General features: G+C 58.5%; 1 protein-coding gene across 9 annotated transcripts in view; it reads right to left on the reverse strand.

The window, feature by feature from the left end:
* Nucleotides 1–214: 214 nt before the first annotated feature.
* NDUFA10 (NADH:ubiquinone oxidoreductase subunit A10) overlaps nucleotides 215–17,403 on the reverse strand; it is a 52,305-nt gene continuing 35,116 nt past the window's right edge. For 3 of the 9 annotated variants that reach the window (XM_045034704.1, XM_023259943.2, XM_045034701.1), the window contains one exon: nucleotides 215–622. In XM_045034704.1, the coding sequence (XP_044890639.1) occupies nucleotides 559–622 (64 nt within the window). In that variant the 3' untranslated portion in view covers nucleotides 215–558. Of the gene's footprint in view, nucleotides 623–6,998; nucleotides 7,121–9,510; nucleotides 9,520–10,078; nucleotides 10,326–17,403 lie in introns of those variants that run through there. The other 6 variants (XR_002744972.2, XR_006583678.1, XM_023259941.2 and 3 more) reach the window with 3 other exon arrangements.

Consider the following 17,403-nt stretch of genomic DNA (forward strand, 5'->3'; position numbering starts at 1 on the left):
TTTCTTCCCTGCCTGTTTCCTGCGCCCCCTGCAGTAGCCGGACGGCCGGTCAGACGGCTCAGTGCCTCAGGGGCCCTCTCTGTCCTCGCCTCTGACCGAATAAACCAAATGCATCAAAGCTCACGGTCGGTGAAGTGCAGGCAGACAGGTGTGTGCACGTACATGTATGTGACGTGTGCGTGTGCAGACGCGTGACGGAGGCAAATGCCACGGAAACAGTTTTATTTTTATTTCTCGAAGCGTGAAGACAGGTACAAAATCTGCATGACACTGAACACGGCTGCAATGAAAGGGAATTCTTCTAGAAACATCTAGTAACATCCGGTCTTTAATAGCAGATTTATTTCCCCGGTGATAATTCTGGATCATTCCCAAAGCTACAAGATTCCCGCCTCCCAAACACTAGAGGCTCCCGGTCCCCCAGCAGCTACACTACAGGCGGCCTGGTTCCGGCTCACCCACCCCTCCCCCCGAGTAAGCTGCAGGGACCCCACGAGTGGGGCAGACCGGAAGTGTCCTCGTCATCGCGATGCAGGCCACGGAGGAGGGTCCGTCACTTCAGCCAGATCCACTTGTCACCCACGTCCGCATTGTACCCGGGGCAGTACTTGCGTCCCGGCAGCTGTGGGAGGGAAAGCCACGGTCACATGCTTTACAAGGAACACGGAGTCCCCGGCTCACCTGCCCGAGAGCTTGTTCGAGTCCGAGCTTCCTCAGCAGGACCAGGGGGCCCGCCCCATGACGGGTGCTGCTCCAAAGGGAGTCACACAGGCCCCCGGTGAGAGCTCGGCCGGCTGACACGCTCCGGCAACCAGCAGACCTGGGGGCGGCCTCTGGCCTGGCTTTGACGGCCATGATTTAAAAACACGGTGACACTGCAAAACCTGCCAATGAAATCACACCTCCGGGGGGCACAGTCTGGACCAGCACACTCTCGTGAGTCCTCGGGTGAGGCTAACGCGGGGCCCTCCGCCCTCCGCCACCTATGTGGGCAGGTTATGAAGCGGGTGAACTGTCAGGCCCGACCTCAGTGGGAACCTCCAGGAGCAGGGGTGGGGGAGCGGCTGGACCCAGGAGGGCTGTTTGTCAGGGGAGCAACGGGGCCGGGAGGAGGGAGGTCTCCTGCCGGCCCGCCCGCCGTGTACCCGAGGGAAGTCAGGGGCACAGACGGGGGATGCAGGGCAGAGACACGAGCCCAGCCCCACGGGCAAAGGAGTCTGCATCGAGACCAGGGCTCGCCGGCCCTGAGTGGCTGCAAAAGGCAGCACCAGCGTGTGGCTCACCCAGACCCGAGTGACATGCTGCGCAGGCAGGGAAACACTCAGATACAGCATGTTTTTCAAGTTATGCAAATGGGAACAAAATACTGAATTTTCTTTTTCATATTTTCACATCGATGTGGAAAGATCTGTACATGCTACATGCAAAACTCTTCCAAATTTTGCACATAGTACTAAAGTATTAAAAAAGAAATAAGCCACGGGCACCTGGGTGGCTCAGTTGGTTAAGTGTCCGACTTTTGGTTTTGGCTCAGGTCATAATGTCACGGTTTGGGAGTTCGAGCCTGACACGCTATCGGCATGGGGCCTGCCTGGGATTCTCTCTTCCTCTCTCTCTGCCCCTCCTCTGATCACTCTCACGCTCAAAATAAACTTAAAAAAATAAAATAAAATAAATCAGTCTTTCCTTTATCCTGGTCAGCAAAAGGCATCCACCTGCAGCCACAGCGAGGGGAACCACGGAGGGGCATGTGGGCAGCGTGTCCGTGAAGGCCCTGAACGCCACTCCCAAGGCCAGACAGCCCTGACGACCAGCTCTGAGGCCCCCAACCCACGTTCTCTCCTGGCTACTGGAGCCGCAGGTTTGCGGGGGGATTCTGTAGCGGGCAGCGGAGGTCCGGCGACCGGGGCACTGGCGGGAGGGGTGAGCAGGGAGCTGGCACACAGGTAGAGGAGACAAGCGTGGGCCATCTCTACTTTCAGGCCCGGGGTGCCCCGCTAACGGGGCCCTACCCAGGTGCCACGAGCACTCCGGGAACACAAGAGGAAAACAAAGGACAAGACCCAGCTCTCCAGGAGTTGAGAGTCTCGGGGGCAGACTGGCAAGGGAGCACGCGTGACACGCCCACAGCCCACGGCGGCGCTGCGGGCCAGCCCAGCGCGGAGAACGGGGGACACCCCGGGGAGAGGCGGGCGCCTGGGGCCGCTGTGCGAGCTACAGGACTCGGAAGCGGCAGGAAGAGGTGAGCTCTTCTGCTCTCTGATTCCGACAGGCACTCGGGTGTAAGGTGGTGGCTGGGCCGGAGCAGGTGCAGGGAGTGCCGCGGGCGAGGGCCGCAGGGACCGACGCCGTTCTGGCCTCCTTGGGCCCGAAGGGCTCAAGGTCCTGGGTAAAGAGAGGGGAGCAGGGGGAGGACAGGCGATGTCCCCGGGGAATGGGGCCCCAGCCGGGCTGTGGACACCGCACGGGAGCAGCCCCGGGCACCTCGTGGAGATGGTGCGGGGCCCTGGAAGGCTGGGTCCGAGGCTCCAGAGACACGGCCGTGCAGAGATCCGCGGGCAGGCCCCCGCCACCCAGCAGGCGGCCCACCGAGGGCAAGAACAAGGAGGGAGGGCAGGCCGGGCGCCATCCGGAAACACCCAGCAAACGGCCGTCCGGGCACCAAGCCGCAGCAGGAAAGGAGAGTGCACCTGCCGGAAGACGGCCTCTCCCTGAGCACCCGCCGCAGCGCCACAGGCGAACAACACAACGCTGGCTGGCGTCTCCGCGCAAGAGCACTGAGGCTCTGACCCGCCCGACCCTGAGGCAACCCCGCGCGGCTGAGCCCCCGGGTTTCTGAGGTCAAGGTGTCCCTTCGTGCTGGCGTCTGCCACACGGGCCCTCATGGCAGCACCTGCCGAGGACAGGCTGGGCAGGCGACAGCTGGCTCTGTCCTCCTCTTCGCAAATCCAATTTCCCACCACGGAGCAAATAAAAACTAGCAGAACGTCAAACCTGCTGAGTCCGGCCAGTATCTGCTAACTGCCTCGTGAAGCCTGCTCCCCAGACATCTCAGGGCGCTGTTCCACTGGCCTTTGATTCCAGATCCTCAGGGTCCCTTTCCAGTGCATGTAAGCCCACAGAGACCCCAGGGAGGGTTTCCATTCGGAACATTTCACACCGCGGGAGCACAAGATAAGCTGCTTACACGTTACTTCATAGCTGCGTCTGCTCATTTAAATAGACCTGCAAACCAGCAGAACCCAGTTCACATTCGTCATGTGAGAAAACACAGCCCCGCGGCGGCACCGCTCAGGAACCGACACCAGAGCGACACCTGCCCGGGCCCGGCCACCCCTTAGCGCACACAGGCTTGTAGGTGCGCATCCCCGGACGAGGGCCACCCCCTCGGTGATGGGGCCGCTAGCCGGACTACTCTGTAGACAGGAGCTGCCCGGCGCCTCCCGAGTATAAGCCTCCAGCCTGTACAGGACAAATGACCACCTATCTCCCTCAAGCCGCTGACGTTCCGGTTTTCTGGTTCTCCCAGCTGAACTTACTTCTGGTCTTAATTTGTTCTTCATGCACGGGAAAATATCTTAGAAGAAATTGTGACTAGCGGAAGGCCCCCTCTTCACTCTGAAAACATCCCATGAAGCGTTACATGTGAAGTGTGGGGGGGCCACCTGCTGACCGGGCCTGAGGACCGCTGCGTGTGCACGGGGCGAGGGAGGAAGGAAGACGACCTAGGAACTCAAGCCTTCAGCGCCCCCTCTCCGAAATTCCACGTGGGACATGTGAGCTGAGGATAATCTTGCACACACCTGTCCTCTGAAGTCAAGGCACTGTGCCGGTTTAATACTCTCAGGAATTTGTTTCCCCACCTTTTCCATTTACCATCAAAAATCAAAAAGTTTAGGGGCACCTGAGGGGGGTGCTCAGTCAGTTAAGCATCCGATTCGATCTCGGCTCAGGCCATGATCTCAAGGTTCCTGAGATCAAGCCCCACGTCAGGCCCTGCGCTGACAGCGCAGAACCTGCTTGGAATCCTCTGTCCCTGCCCCTCTCCTGCTCATGTGTGCACGCGTGCTCTCTCTCTCTCAAAATAAACAAACGTTAAAAAAAAATCAAAAAGTGAATTTCCTTAAGAAAACACTGCAGCAAACCACAAACACAAACTCTTCCAGAAAAGTGGCCAAGCTGCCTGGTGCCCGATATTGTGGTGAGCCGGCCCACCCCTGGGGCTCTCTGTGATGAGTGGGCTCAGTGCCCCCGTAAACCTGGCGATCGGGGCTGGGCACTGGGAAGAGCCAGGAACAAGCAGGAGGCTCGGGTGAGTGGCACAGAGTGGGCACTGATGTCCTGGAGGAGGCAGAAGGGTGGCCTTCCACCCGAGCTCCCCCTGGGCAGCCCTCCTCGGGGTGTCGGGGGGCGCACAGCCTCGCAGTCCAGAGACCGAGGACGTGGGCATCCGAGGCTGTCCGCAGCTCAGTGGTTTCCTCCCCAGGCCCAGGTCTTGTTCCCACTGGCATCATCTTGATTGGCACGGAAGAGATGGGAAAAGACACGAATACCAAAGTACGTATTTGCAAAATCATTCCCGATTTCCCCAAATGATTTAATTGTGCAAAATCTGCATGTCAGACGGTCGTGTGTAATTTAAACTAACATTTATAACGGTGAGAACTGTGAGATCCCTGACCCTCCTGGCAAACAGCACACGACAGCTTACTGGAGAGCCCCCCCCACACACACACACATGCATGCTCGCACACACACGTATGCACACACAAGGCACGTACACACGTGCACACGCACGCATACACTTGCACATACACATGTACGCGCAAACGCGTGCATATACGCATACAGGCACACGCACATACACGCACACACACGCGTGTGCACGCACACAGGCACAAAAGTACGCACACACGCATGCACTGCTAGCACACGACCCCTGGAAGGGGACGTTCAAAAGAAACTTCTCCCAGGCTGCCTCTTAGGGGCCCAGGGGCCAGGGGCCAGGGGCCAAGGAAGGAGAGCTGAGCTAACTGCACATTCCACGCCTTCTGAAGCTCATAGCACACACAGTCCTTTCTCTTCTCTCTCTAAAAGAAAGGCTAAGTAGCCCAGGGACAAACAGCTAGAGCGTGCACGGGACTAGGATCCGAACCCACGTCTTCTGGCTCGGACTCCATTCCACTCCCTAGGCCGCCGGCCACAACTGCCTCCCGTGTGCAGCCCGTGGGCCAACCTGCTCCTGAGACTTTCCTGGAGAGAAACCATCTTCGACGCGTGCCTCCAGGTGTGTTTCAGGTACACTTGTAGAAGGGGGGCTGCTCACTCGAGGGCAAATAAACGGTGAGCAGACGGATGCTGACACAGCACTCAGAAGGCGCGGAAGCCGCCGGCCCGGATTGTGACGCCGCGGCTTGCCCCGCGGGGGCGATTCTGGGCTTCCACGTGTCCTTGTGCACTTAACACAGGCTGCTGGCCCAGTGCCGGGGACGGCCTAGTGCCGGGACCCGAAGACCACCTCCAGCCTGACGACTGTGCTCGGGGAAAACACGGTTTGGCTGGAAGTCGGTCATGCCGCTTGTCTGCAGACTGACTGTGGCGCCTCTCTGCCCAGAGAGGGGCCGGGTGAGGGGCCGTATGTGCCCAGGAGAGGGGGGCAGTGGGGGTACGTGCCCAAGGGAGGGGCCGGGGGAGGGGCCGGGGGAGGGGCCCGGGAAGCGGCCGTATGTGCTCTGCCACTGAGGACGGACCACGTGAGAGCCACCGGACCAATCCACACCAGGACAGACAGGTCAGGGTGGCTAGCATCTGTGGGCAGAGAGCGAGAAGGGAGGCCCCGGGCAAGGAAAGAGGCTCATCGCAGTGACCCACTGGGTCTGCGGCTGGGCACGTCCGTGCACGCGTGAGATGACGCTCCCGGAGGCAGGCAGAGGGCCACCCGAGGGAAAGAGCATTTCTGGGGGCTGCAAGGTGCTCCCCTCAGGCCGTGAGTGACTGAGCTCCAGGCAGCCAAGGCCCGCCACGCCACGTATCGGGCTAATCCTTCCCTAGAAGTCAGGCTACCTGAGACTCACCAAAAAGCTAAGGTATCAAACCCCAAAAGCTTGTTAAACTGATTTGCAGTTACCTCCAGCTGGCAGAGTACACGTTCTAACACTCTTCAGAGGAATAAAACAAAATCTAGTACTCAAAAACGTAGAACTAACAACACAAAGCAACCACTGAAAAGTCTCTAGACACGTGAAGGGAAAATGTAACTTGGGGCGCCTGGTGGCTCAGTCGGTTGAGTGTCTGAATCTTGGTTGCGGCTCAGGTTGTGATCTCCTGGTTTGTGAGTTCAAGCCCCGTATCGGGCTCTGTGCTGGCAAGGTGGAGTCTGCTTGGAATTCTCTCTCTCCTTCTCTCTGCCCCTTCCCCGCTTGCTCTCTCTCAAATATAAACAGAAAGGAAGGAAGGGAGGGAGGGAGGGAGGGAGGGAGGGAGGGAGGGAGGGAGGGAGAAAAGAAAGAAAAGAAAAGAAAAGAAAAGAAAAGAAAAGAAAAGAAAAGAAAAGAAAAGAAAAGAAAAAAGAAAAGAAAAGATCAAGAAAGAAAGAAAGAAAGAAAGAAAGAAAGAAAGAAAGAAAGAAAGAAAGAAAGAAAGAAAGAAAAAAAAACATAATCTGTAACCAGGGGAAAACAAATTAGGGGCAAAAACAAATCAGGCTCAGACAAATCGTCAGACAATGACGATGATGGATTAGGAAACAAGACCGTTAAAACAGCTGTTATAAAAATCTTCAACCTCCTCAAGGAATTAAATGAAAAATGAAAATAACGAGAAAACTAGAAAACATAAAAAGAAACAAAAATCCTAGGGTTAAAAGAAAATAGGATTTCTGAAATAAGATTCCACCTGACGGGGGTGGTGGTCACAGCAGCGCGCGGCTCAGATGTCCCCACCGCCCCCACGCGGACCCTGTGGTCCACCACCCCATTCGCACCGAGGCCACGCCCTGGTGAGGCGCTCGGCCCTCAGCTCAGAGCCACAGAGGGTCCAGGCCAGCCCGTCTGTGGGGGCCGTGGGACTCTCCCTCGTCCACCTGGCCAGGTCCATCCTGCACGGCTGCTACACCACGCTCCTCCCGTCCCTCTCCGGTCACGGACGGCACGCAGCGGAGGACTAAAGGCTCTCCCTGCACCTCGCATCTCTCCCCTTTACTCCTCACGGGTGTCTCCCAACAGTCTGGGCAATTTAATCCCATCTTGGCTTCTGTTCCTCGGAGGACCCAAACGAACACCAGGGAACTGCCAGCGTGTCTCACACACACGAGGAAACGGGGAACTGAAAGTAAGGCACAGAGACAAAAAGGCCCAAAACAGAATCTCGGTGACCTCTGGGTCACCGTCAAGTCGGACAACGTCTGTGCACGGAGCCCCCAGAAGGGGTGAGAGACAACACCCGGGGCAACAGGGCCCAAGCGTGCTCACAGATGCTACGGAGACCGAGCGAGCGCCGCGCACAGGCGGGACACGACGGCTCGCGGAGGCGCGTCGCGACGAAGTGGCTGGGAAGCGGTGACAAAGACAGAGAGCAAGAGACACAAGGGCCGCGGGCAAGCGGGACCTCACGCTCGTCCACGGAAGCCGTGTGGCCAGGATCCGCGGGGCCTCAGCGGGTCGGGGGGGACGCGCGCCAACCCGGGATTCTTCTCCGGGCGCCCGTGTCTGTGAAAGTGCAGCTAAAGCTGGTTCTTCTCTTTCTTCGAGCAAGAGCTCACAGGACGCGCTGCCCGCAGACCCGTGCCGTAAGCACCAGCGACGGAGGCGGCTCAGGCCACACGAGAGAGCCGCCAGACGGAAGCCTGGGACCGCAGAGCGCGAGCGCACGGAGGAGGGAGCGACGGGGCGGGTGGCGGGTCACGAAGAACCTCTCACTCCTCTCACAGAGAACTGACCGTTTGAAGCTGAGATAACAACAACAGGTCACGAGGCTACCGACACGGGTGACGTGAGATGCAGGGGAGCAACCCGGCAGAGGCGGGAGGAGCTGGGCGGGAGGCGCCCCCGTGAGGCGCCTGCGTTCCGCGGGGCCTGGCAGGACAGGACGGGCCGCTCGCGGGCAGCCGGTGGCAAGGGACAGGTGTGCGCTGGAGCGGCCCGGAGCGGTCATTAACGGTGAGACGGGTGTAGCCTTTGAGTCAACAGCGGAAATGAAACAGAAGTACAGACCATTATCAACCAAGCCAAAAGCAGCAGGAAAAGACAAAACGATGCAAATCACCCTCACTTGGCTACAGCGTCGACGCGTGGCGCGGAGAGCAGGTTCCCAGCAGGAAGAGACCTCGCCTCTCCCCAGTGGCTCACTGCGCGGCCCTCTCTGGGCCAGGCTCTGGCTCCTGCAGCCCTGCTTCCCCCCCCCTTCCCCCTTCCCCCTTCCCCCAGGACTGCTCCATCACCACCTCCCGGGAAGGAAGTGCCCTGGCCCTCGTCTGTGACAGAGACTAGAACACGGGTGCTCGGGGAACAGAGCGGCCCCACCTCCCGCACAGGCACCTCCCCGAGGGGGCAGCTGACGACTGGCTGTCCGGGCCTCTGCCTCTTCTTCGCTCCTGCCCTTCTGGGGTGCCTCCCCGGGCCGCTCTTCCTCCCGGCTCCTGCCCCTCCCTCCACGAGCCCTCCCTGTCCCCTGGGAGCCCCCGCAGCCGTCTGCAGACTCCCCTCCTGGCACTCGTCTCAAAGAGACGCCCAGGGCAGTCACCGGCCCACTTATCGACGCCAGCGATGGTCACCAAGTCCCGCCACCGGCACCGCCTCACACGTCCTGACGCCACGAGGGGCAGGCGGGCGCCGTCCCTACTTGACAAGATGTTACGTGACCTGCCCGAGCCACCGGGCTGCAAGCGGCAGGCTAGAACCGCGGGTCTCAAGTCAGGATCATCTTCCGGGACACCGGGAGCGGGTCGCCAGACAGGAAGTCCTCCCCGCTGCTAACTCTGGAAAATGATATAGTAGCTTTGTCTCTCTCGACCACAAGCTGCCTTTCCTGAGTTTTACCAAATTCCATTCACTCCCTCCGATTTTCTGTTTATCTGCCAGTCCTGGTGTATCATGCTGTGCCGCTCAAGCTTCTAGAATAGAGACGCCTGGGCATGTGTCGGGGCACGGTCCCCGCTCCACGCTGGCCTGGGAGGGTGGACGCCCAGCCTTTCCCACCTCCCCTCGTGTTTCCTGCAGAGTCCGGTCGGGAACCCTGGCTCTCAGCGGTCACTGCAGGGCACTCACTGAGGCTCACAGTCTCTTAGCGGCTCTCCAGAGAACTAGAACACAGGCAGGAATTCTGGCCTCAAATCCTTTGTTGTATTACTGTCGAGAGGTGAATTTTTTTAAAAGGATCAAATGTAGCCCTCCTTGCATTGGACCCGCCTCACCCCAGAGAGCCGGGACGTGCGTTATACCGGCTACGACGGACTCTGCTCTTTCCAGATGCTCTGCCGACTCGGTAAGTCTGGAGTGACCCCGGGATTCCAACTTCCGATCTCTATTTCCCATGATTACGTGGAAATGCTAATGGACTCTAAGAATTTTTCATTAATTTCAAAGAGCGTGGTGGAGATTATTTAGTAGAGGCACTTCTCTGATATACAATCTCCCTGATTTTCCATTACTGCTACGCGTAAATCAAGGATGAAACTCTGAAATCAACTCCCCCCTCAAAATCTCATTTTATCGAAGACAATTCTCAAAAGCCATCTTTTAAAGAACAAGTGCCTTCTATCTTTAGCACAAACACCACAGCCTGTTACGGACACGTCCACACTCAGCGGCCAAATCCGCTGCCAGAAGCACCACAGACTCGTGTGTTCGCAAGGACTCACGCGAGCAGTGAGTGGAAAAGGCCCTAACTCAAGCACTCGCTTAAATACCTGAAAACCGTATTCTTTCCAGAAACCCTAAAACAAAAGTACCGACTGAGCGCACCGCCAAGTCCGGGCACCCGGGCTTTGTCAGGCTGCGTGCTAAGGCGTCTCCCGTGACCTGCCACCAGCAGAGCCTCAGCTAACACGTGACAACCCGCAGTTTCCCTCAGGGGAAAGCACCTGGCGAAAAGCCCGCGTCGTGCGCTGGCGGTCTTCTCCGGGGGACACGTGTTATCCTCACACGCGGGACTCGAGGTCACGGGGCACACGGACCGATGCGGAGTCTCGGGGACGCGCTCTCCGGGCAGCGTGTGCAGGGGCACTCGCAGCGCACGTCTCGGCGCGTCTTCCAGCCCCGACGGGCGAAGGGCAGGCTGAAGAGCACTCTACGCGCTCCGCTCAACTAAACAACGTCCACGCTGAGAATCTGCACTTGGACACAAACACACGTAGCAGATTAAGTTCTAACTGAGGCTTACGCGCCGAGAGGAAGCGCGGGACAATTAAACGTCTGCACCTCTCCTCCCGAGCGTGTTCACGTGACGGATGCTGCGGCTCCTGGTCACTGCACGTCTGTCTTTATCAAAGGGAATCTCACAGGAGCGAGAGCACGCGGTGTTAGCATGCTGGCGTGACTGACCGACTCTGTTCTGAAACACGGTCACTAGGTGCTGCGGTGAAGACAACTTGAGAGAGTGGAGAAATAAAAACGGCAGGAGAGGAAGCAGAAGACCGTTGTCCTAGCAACTGTCTTGGAACAATCGGATTGGTGGAGGGAGCGCCGTATCTTAATAGCATCTGGCCTCCCTAAATTGAAAAGACACTGAATCGGTAAAGTGGAAACCAATTCACAGCTTGTCTGCCCTAAGGAAGGGCTGCACGGAAATAAAAAGTGACCCAATACCGTGTCTGAAAAATGACTTTCAAAAGTTAGCAGGCTGCTTCGCACACGTCAGCACCCCCGAGCAGGCCCCGGCCGTTCCAAGTACCGAAGGGGGCCGGGTGAACAGAAAGAGCACGGATGGACATTCTCAGACTCCAGGCACGCGTGCCCCTCTGCAAACATCACTTCGGGAGAAACTGGAGACAGGCGGTCACCCGGAGGGTGGCAGGCACCTGAAAGGACCCGGACCCCAGCCAGCGATAGAGCTGAGCAAACGCCGAGGTCACAGGATCAACAAAACCAGACGAAAACTAAAAAATCCTATTCCTGTGAAATCTCAGGTCTGTCTTCACTAGCCTGCACCCCCAGGTCACGACACAGCTAAGCCGGGAATGCTCACGCACACGCGCCTGCACGCCAGCCACCCCGGCGGCCCCCGTGTGGCTGCTGTGCCCGAAGGGCTGGCTGACGGGACGCAGCCCCAGTGCGTCCTCCGGGAACCTCCGCCCCCAACGGCAGATAACCTCTGTGCCAGGCGGTTCCTTTACAAATGGGAATGACGACAACGCTGCCTTCCTGGGGCAGCAGCACGGGGCCTCGCCCACAGCTCACAACTGGCCGCCCTCGTACTGCAGCCTCCCCGTCAGCCCTCTCAGCTCTCACCCCTGCCCCGGGACCCTCCTGCCTGCACCCCAGCCGTCCCCTCAGAGCCCCTCTCCTTCTCACTGCCGACCACCAGGAGGGCGCCGAGGCCCTCGGAGGATCCGGGCCCTGCTGCGTACCTGCTGTCTGCCAACAGAAGGCCCTCGCCAGCCAGGACGGCGTCTTCCGAACCATCACCCCAGACTTCCGCCCTTGACGCCCTTCCTTAGGAGGGTGCCGCCGGAGCTGATCTCTGAGCCCCGCCTTTCCCGAAAGGTGAGTCTACAACTCACCTCAGAGGCTTTCTTGTAGACAGTGAGTAATCCCAAGTGAAGCCCGCGGTTCAGCATAAAGGACTGACGAAAGTCCTTTCTACCGCTTCTTGTCCTCACCTGAAGCTGCACGGAGCCTGTCGGGCCCCGCGCCCCCCGCAGGCAGGTCCTCTACTGGGCCAGCGGCCCACCGGCAGGGGTCTCTGGCGCGAAAGAGCCTCACCCACCAGATCTCACGAAGTGGTGTCCACTCCCGCTCAGGGCGACCGCTCCTGCAGGCGCTGGGGCCCGCCTGCGCACTGTGCCCACGGCCCTGAGGGCGGCCACACCTGCTCGGCGGGCCGGCGACCCCTTCTGCACCCCTGCAGTCTCTGCCCACCTGCTGCGCCCATCCTCCGGTAACTTCTCCCTCACTTCCTGCTGGCTCTTGCCCTGTGCTACAAAAACACTGAGATCTCGGCCTTTCGAGATAAAACAAAATACGGGAAAGCCCACTGCCACCACTCTGCCCAAACTCTCGGTCGAGGGCCAGCAGCCCGCAGCACCCCGACCTTCCCACAGCACCCACACAGGCGCCGTGCCCTCGGCCGCGGGGGCTGGGCCGGCTCCGGGGGCTCCTCCGCTGCACCAGCCCTCCTCCCCCGCCCCTCCTCCCGCGGCGGCTCCCTTTGGCCCAGGCCCCGGGCCCACACGCTGCGGGGAAGGGGCAGCTCCTCCGGGGGCCATGGTACTTCCCCTGCCCCCCACCCTCCGAGGGGAACGGGTCATTAGTTCAAACAGCCACGCCGACGGTACTTGTCGCTGCAACTGCAGACTCGATCGAACGTTAAGAAAACAGAAAGCGTGAGCCTGAAAAGGAGAACGGGGCTGAAATGCTTTGGCCGAGTGGCCAGAACACAGCGTGGGAGCAGGTACAGGAGCTCGGTGGGGGCGAACCCTGTGCCCACTGTGCCCCCAGTGGTCCTCGTGCTTCACAAAGCTGGGCGGACTTGCTTCCACGAGCGTCCCCTAGGATGGCCTGACCGACAGGCAGTCCCACGAGAGCGCCACTCAGCATGCAGAGGGGACAGGCGTCCTCGGTGTCCAGTGGTCCTGGAAAGTTCTCTAGTGAGACACCTTTTCTGGGTTCACTCAGTTAACACAGGATCCATTAATAAGTGTGCCCGAGGCCCCACAATGGAGCCCGCCGTCAAAACAAGCAGCTGTGTGTGTCCTACAAACGCCCAGCTGGCACGTCACCGCCAATCCGCTTCAGAGCACGAGTCCTGGCGTCGTCTCTACCTGCACCCGGCACCGCACCCACGACACGGCTCGAAGAAACGCAGCGAGACAAACACCACGCCCAGCGCCTGCCCGAGGCGCCTGCCCCCGCCGTCACGGCCCTCCCTTGACCACTCTCCGGCACTTGAACCCTTCAACAACAGCGTCTTTCCTTGTAAACCTGTAGTGGGGAAGGGGGCCCTCGGGTAAGGGCACGTGAGCCAGGCCCCACCACGTCTCACCCAGACTCCTCAAACACCCCCCTTCCCTGCCCCCACTCGAGGGCCGGCGCATCAAGCGGAGCGATCCTTCCCGCGCGTGATACAGACGCGATCACCCTCAAAACACCGTGCTGGCTTCCGGTCTCACCAACACATCAGGCCGGTCTTCACAGCACGGCCTCCAGCCCCCTCTGACCCTGCCCTGCTACCTTCCCACCTCACCTCCAGCTCCGCCTGCCGCCCCACCGGCTCCGCTTCACGGGCGGGGACTCCGTGCCCAGCCTGCAGGTGCAGGGGTCACCTGCCCGTGCGGGCGCCCTCTCTCAGCGCAGCTCCCACCGGAGACAGCTTCACCTCTGCCCCGCGGCACTCAGACGCCCCGCTACGTACGTGTTTATGGTCTGTCCCGCCTTCCCCCAACCAGGATGCAGGCTCCTTGCGAGCAAGCTTTTGTTCTAGTCCCAGATGTGGCCCCGATGCTTACAACAGCGCCCGGAACAATAGGTATTTGCCGAGCGGTAAGTGAGTGAGCGTAAAATGATGACGACTGGGGGGAGGGACGGCAGCCAGCGTCAGGGGCAAGCCGTCATTGCTCACAGTATCTTCGTGCTCCCGAGATGCCCGAGGGCACCCTCTGCCTGGGATTCTCGGATGATGACAGAAGACGGAGTTCCCTCACCAGCCAGGTCTCCCTTCTATGCCCTGCGGGTCGGGCACTGAATGAGTCCTGTCCTGGGGGTTCACCAGGCAAACACCTGTTGAGCACAGAGAGACACGGAGCTTCCGACTCAGACGCCCCGGAGCTCGGACACGGGAAGCACCGGCACCAAAGCCGGCGTTCAGATCCCGTGGGAACCCAGCGGCTTTCCATTTCCAGCAAGGCAACAGCCCCAACGCCAGGAGAAAGCTCTTGATGTAAAACCTCTGGAAATGCTTTAAATGCACCGCTGAGCTCTGCAAGCAACAACAGGGGCTGAGAGCGAAGAGCAGACCGGAAGGCAGGATGGCGGGCTGTGGCCTCCTTGCCCCGGGGACATCTGGAGAGCCGCCCAGAGACAACAGGCAGGGCGCGGGGCCGTGTGGGAAGGGGATTCTTTACGGACGCGCAGCACAGCTCCCGGGCGGCCACGGTCAGTCCTCACCCTGGCGTGGGAGCCCGGAGTCCCCGCACAGTCCCGGCTGCCCCGAGGAACGGAATGTTCGGGGCATACTCACACCGAAAGAGTAGCTGTTGCTTATCTGAATTCAAACTGAAGTGGGCACCTTGTATTTAGGAGGGACTCTCACCAAACGCCCATAGATATATGCCCACAGAGCATGAACTTCGCGTCCAAAGTCTCCAAACACAGAAGGGAATAAGCCACCAAGGGTCAGAATCAGAGGACACGAGAAATGACCAAGTCTGATGCTCTTCCAGACCTGACGTTACCACGTGCAGAACACAAGGAACTATATATTTGAGACGCTTCAAGAAAGAGAAGCCAATGAAACCATAAGCAAGAAATAACATCCTGTCAATGAGATTCAGAAAGCGCTGGCAGAAGGAAAAAGAGACTTAAACACACACCCAGAACAGCAAAGGCAGGAAGAGAAGAAGGACCCTCAGAGGGAGAGGGGACCACAGCACTTAACTAAAAACAAAAGGTCGGCGCCCTGCTCCCGCTTCCAGTAACCTCCTACCACAAGCCCCAGCAAGTTCAGGGTCTGGCGTGAAACGCGCGCAGCGTGTACTGGGGCTGCGACGTGCAGAGCTCGGCCCTCCCCCGGCTCCTCACGTCTCTACAAGCACAGGGCACACACTTTGCGAGGTCCTCACGAAACCGGGATTGTGACCTTGGTAACTTCATCACCTTTACTACCTGAATCAGAATCATACAAACTTGTCATGCCGTCGAGGCACTTTGGCTGAAACGCATTTTCAACACCGAAACTAGTTTTCCCTGGAAAATGAGAAACTGGCCGGCAGGGTGGCGGGCTTCTGAGGGTCCTCCCGCAACGGCCCCCACCCCAGCAACTCACGTGTGCCAGGACATACGTGGCCACAGGACGCCCCCGGCTCTGACACCAAGCAATTCCTCCTCTTGAAGGAAACAATTCTCATGCGTCCCCACCCTGCTGTCCTCCAGGCAGCAGACCACGCGGTGCCTTGGGTGTCCCGGGGAGGACCGGCCTCACCTGCTGCTCCCTCAGGCATTTCTAGAAAGCACTTCTGCAGCCTGGCCACGGACCCCTCCTGGAACCACAAATCTCTCCAGTCCTACAACAGCTGCGGGAGAAATCAGCAGCAGGGGCTTTGCCGCTCCTCCCCAGATGCCCCGCCACGTGCTGTCCAAGGGACACCTGGGAAGAACTGATGCCCATGTTTTCAACGTCCAGACGAAGGACTCTGCCAATGAGGACAACAGTTACCGGTATTTATGTTCTATCTAAATTCAATCCATCATTGTTTGGTGTTTTGTTTTTTTAAGTAGGCTCACACCCAGTGTGGAAGCCCAACACGGGGCTTGAACTCGTGACCCTGAGATCAAGACCTGAACTGAGATCAAGAGTCGGACTCTTAACCGACTGAGCCCCCCAGGTGCCCAAACTGATCACTGCTTTAATATCAAGCAACTGCATTTCCTTCAAAAACATCAGGATCCCTCTAAATGTTCACACGATTCCTACTCAGTGGACAGATGTCAAGTGTGCGGTGTGCTTGGGGACTGTAGAAAGGGAGCGTGCGCATCTGCGTGGCCTCGGCTAGGGGGTCAAGGCCGACACCAGCAGGGAGGAGGCAGGTTTACGATCCGTGAAGGGATGGAACCGGTGCTTCGCCTCTGCAGGCTCTCTCCCCCAGAACACAAACACCGGCTCGCCCTGAGAAAAAAGGCAGACACACCGGACCGGTCCTCCTCGGAACCGTCACAAGGACTAACGGAGATCTGACCCACCGTCACGGCCAAATGGAGCTTTTGGAGACATGGCAACTTACTGTCACACGGTGTCCTGGATGGGATCCTGGAACAGGAACACGGCATTAGGGAAGAAGTGAGGAAATCGAGGAAGGTATGGAGGTACGAGTGCTGGCTGATGCACCGTGACAACACGCCTCGCGAACATGACGTTAGCACGGGAAACTGGGGGCGGGTGCGTGAGAACTCCCCCGCGCCTTCACGATGTTTCTGTAAATCTAAAACTGTTCTAAAAAATGGAGTTATTTTTTAAAATGCTTACAAACTTGGGGCGCCTGGGTGGCGCAGTCGGTTAAGCGTCCGACTTCAGCCAGGTCACGATCTCGCGGTCCGGGAGTTCGAGCCCCGCGTCGGGCTCTGGGCTGATGGCTCAGAGCCTGGAGCCTGTTTCCGATTCTGTGTCTCCCTCTCTCTCTGCCCTTCCCCCGTTCATGCTCTGTCTCTCTCTGTCCCAAAAATAAATAAACGTTGAAAAAAAAAATAAATTAAAAAAAAAATAAATAAAATGCTTACAAACTTTAAAAACCAATTAAAACGTCCAGCATTTCTCAACATTTAATTAGTATCGTAAGTCTGGGGGTCCTGGGCAGCTCAGTCGGTTAAGCGTCTGACTTTGGCTCAGATCATGATCTCACGGTTTGTGGGTTTGAGCCCCGCATCGGGCTCTGTGCTGACAGCTCAGAGCCTGGAACGTGCTTCAGATTCTGTGTCTCCCTCTCTCTCTGTCCCTCCCCTGCTCACGCTCTGTCTCTTTCTCTCTCTCTCAAAATAAACATTAAAAAACCCATTAAAACTGTAAGTCCAATATAGTAGATTCTCTTAATATTCACAAATTAAATAACACGCGAAACACAATAACAATAAAAAACTGCCAGATACCGCCACCATGTCTCTGGTTAAAATGGCTGTCACATCCAGCTCCCGGTGGACCAGTGAGGACAACATGCCCCTCCTGAGCCACCAGGAGAGACCGGCAACATGAGGGAAACACCTGAGCGAAGGCACCAAGGTGGGGAGGCTCCAGGTCCCAGCGAAGAAAGGGGAAAAGGCGAGTTGCCTGGTCTCCACACGCCTCCCTCCCAGGGCTCGCCTGCTCTTAAAGGCGGTTGCTAGGAAGCTGAGGGCACCAGGGGAGGCGACGGTGGGCACAGTACGGTGGGTCAGGACCCACCACAGAGCAAGGGCCCCACTGAACGCACTCCCATCAGCAAGGGCAAAGGGGGAACACAGCAGACCCTCACAAGCCTAAGCGCAGCACCAACGGGCGGTTTCT

The sequence above is a fragment of the Felis catus genome, chromosome C1, assembly GCF_018350175.1.
Source record: "Felis catus isolate Fca126 chromosome C1, F.catus_Fca126_mat1.0, whole genome shotgun sequence".
Classification (NCBI taxonomy): domain Eukaryota; kingdom Metazoa; phylum Chordata; class Mammalia; order Carnivora; family Felidae; genus Felis; species Felis catus.